The sequence below is a fragment of the Alligator sinensis genome, unplaced genomic scaffold, assembly GCF_000455745.1.
Source record: "Alligator sinensis unplaced genomic scaffold, ASM45574v1 scaffold381_1, whole genome shotgun sequence".
Lineage (NCBI taxonomy): Eukaryota > Metazoa > Chordata > Crocodylia > Alligatoridae > Alligator > Alligator sinensis.
In genome coordinates this window covers 121,351-122,264 of record NW_005842440.1, presented here as the reverse complement: position 1 = coordinate 122,264, position 914 = coordinate 121,351, and the positions used below count along the sequence as shown (strand labels likewise).

The 914-nt window shown below is 43.3% G+C and overlaps 1 protein-coding gene across 1 annotated transcript in view; it reads left to right on the top strand.

Moving 5' to 3' along the window:
- PAPLN (papilin, proteoglycan like sulfated glycoprotein) overlaps window positions 1–914 on the top strand; it is an 87,336-nt gene that overhangs the window by 71,867 nt on the left and 14,555 nt on the right. The window contains exon 19 of the mRNA XM_025211980.1: window positions 1–85. This exon is cut by the window's left edge and continues 69 nt beyond it. Within this exon, the coding sequence (XP_025067765.1) occupies window positions 1–85 (85 nt within the window). The remainder of the gene's footprint in view (window positions 86–914) is intronic.

Below are 914 nucleotides of genomic sequence, written 5' to 3'. Positions count from 1 at the left end.
GGTTCTATGTATGGCTGCTGCTATGACAATGTTGCTTCAGCTTCAGGACCTGAAGGCGAAGGGTGCCTCCATAGACCCCGGCAACGTAAGTGAGGTTTTGGCTTTCTGATTTAAAACAGTGTCCTTCTCATGGAAAGGTCCAATGTGATAAGAAAAAGCATGTTGGGTTTTTTTTTTTTCATTTGTTCTGTAAAATTCAATAAACAATAGCTTTCTACAATAGATTTTTTTTATAATGGTGAGGAAAAAACTCCTTAGAGAGAAGGTCCCGTTCTTGAAGTTAAGTTCTGTAGGTTATTCAAGGGTTTAGGTTGTAGCCGTGTTGGTCTAAGGACATAGGCAGAAAAGGTTCCTTGGGTGAATTTGATATCTTTTATTAGACCAACCCAAATAGTTGGAGAATATTTATTAAGCAAGCTTTTGGGTTCAAAAACCCTTCGTCAGGCTAAGAAAGCTTCAGCAGTTGGTGTGTGCTCTTCCTGGATGGAATGAAAAGTAAAGAAGCCAGGGGCTGGGCTGGGGAGTCAGTTGCCAGGCAGATTGTAATGTATCAAAAATCCATTAGTCCATGATCTCTAGTATCCAGCAGGTTGATGAAATGGAGCTCATAGGCTCGTCTCTGGAAGTGTTGTGTAAGTTTCTCTTGAGGATCAGCACTGAGAAATTGGAGGGAGAGTGGCCCTCCTGTGAGAAATGTGCCCCCACCGGTAATTGGGTATTTCTGTCTTTGATGGATTTCCGGTGTGCATTCATTCTGGTGCGCAGTTGTTGTTTGGTCTTTCCTACGTATTTTCCATCAGGGCATTTGGTGCATTGGATGAGGTATACTACATTCCTGGAGGTGCAGCTGTAAGATCCTGGGATGCTGATGGCTCTGTTGTGGGGTGTAGTAATAGTGGGGGTGGTGGAGATGT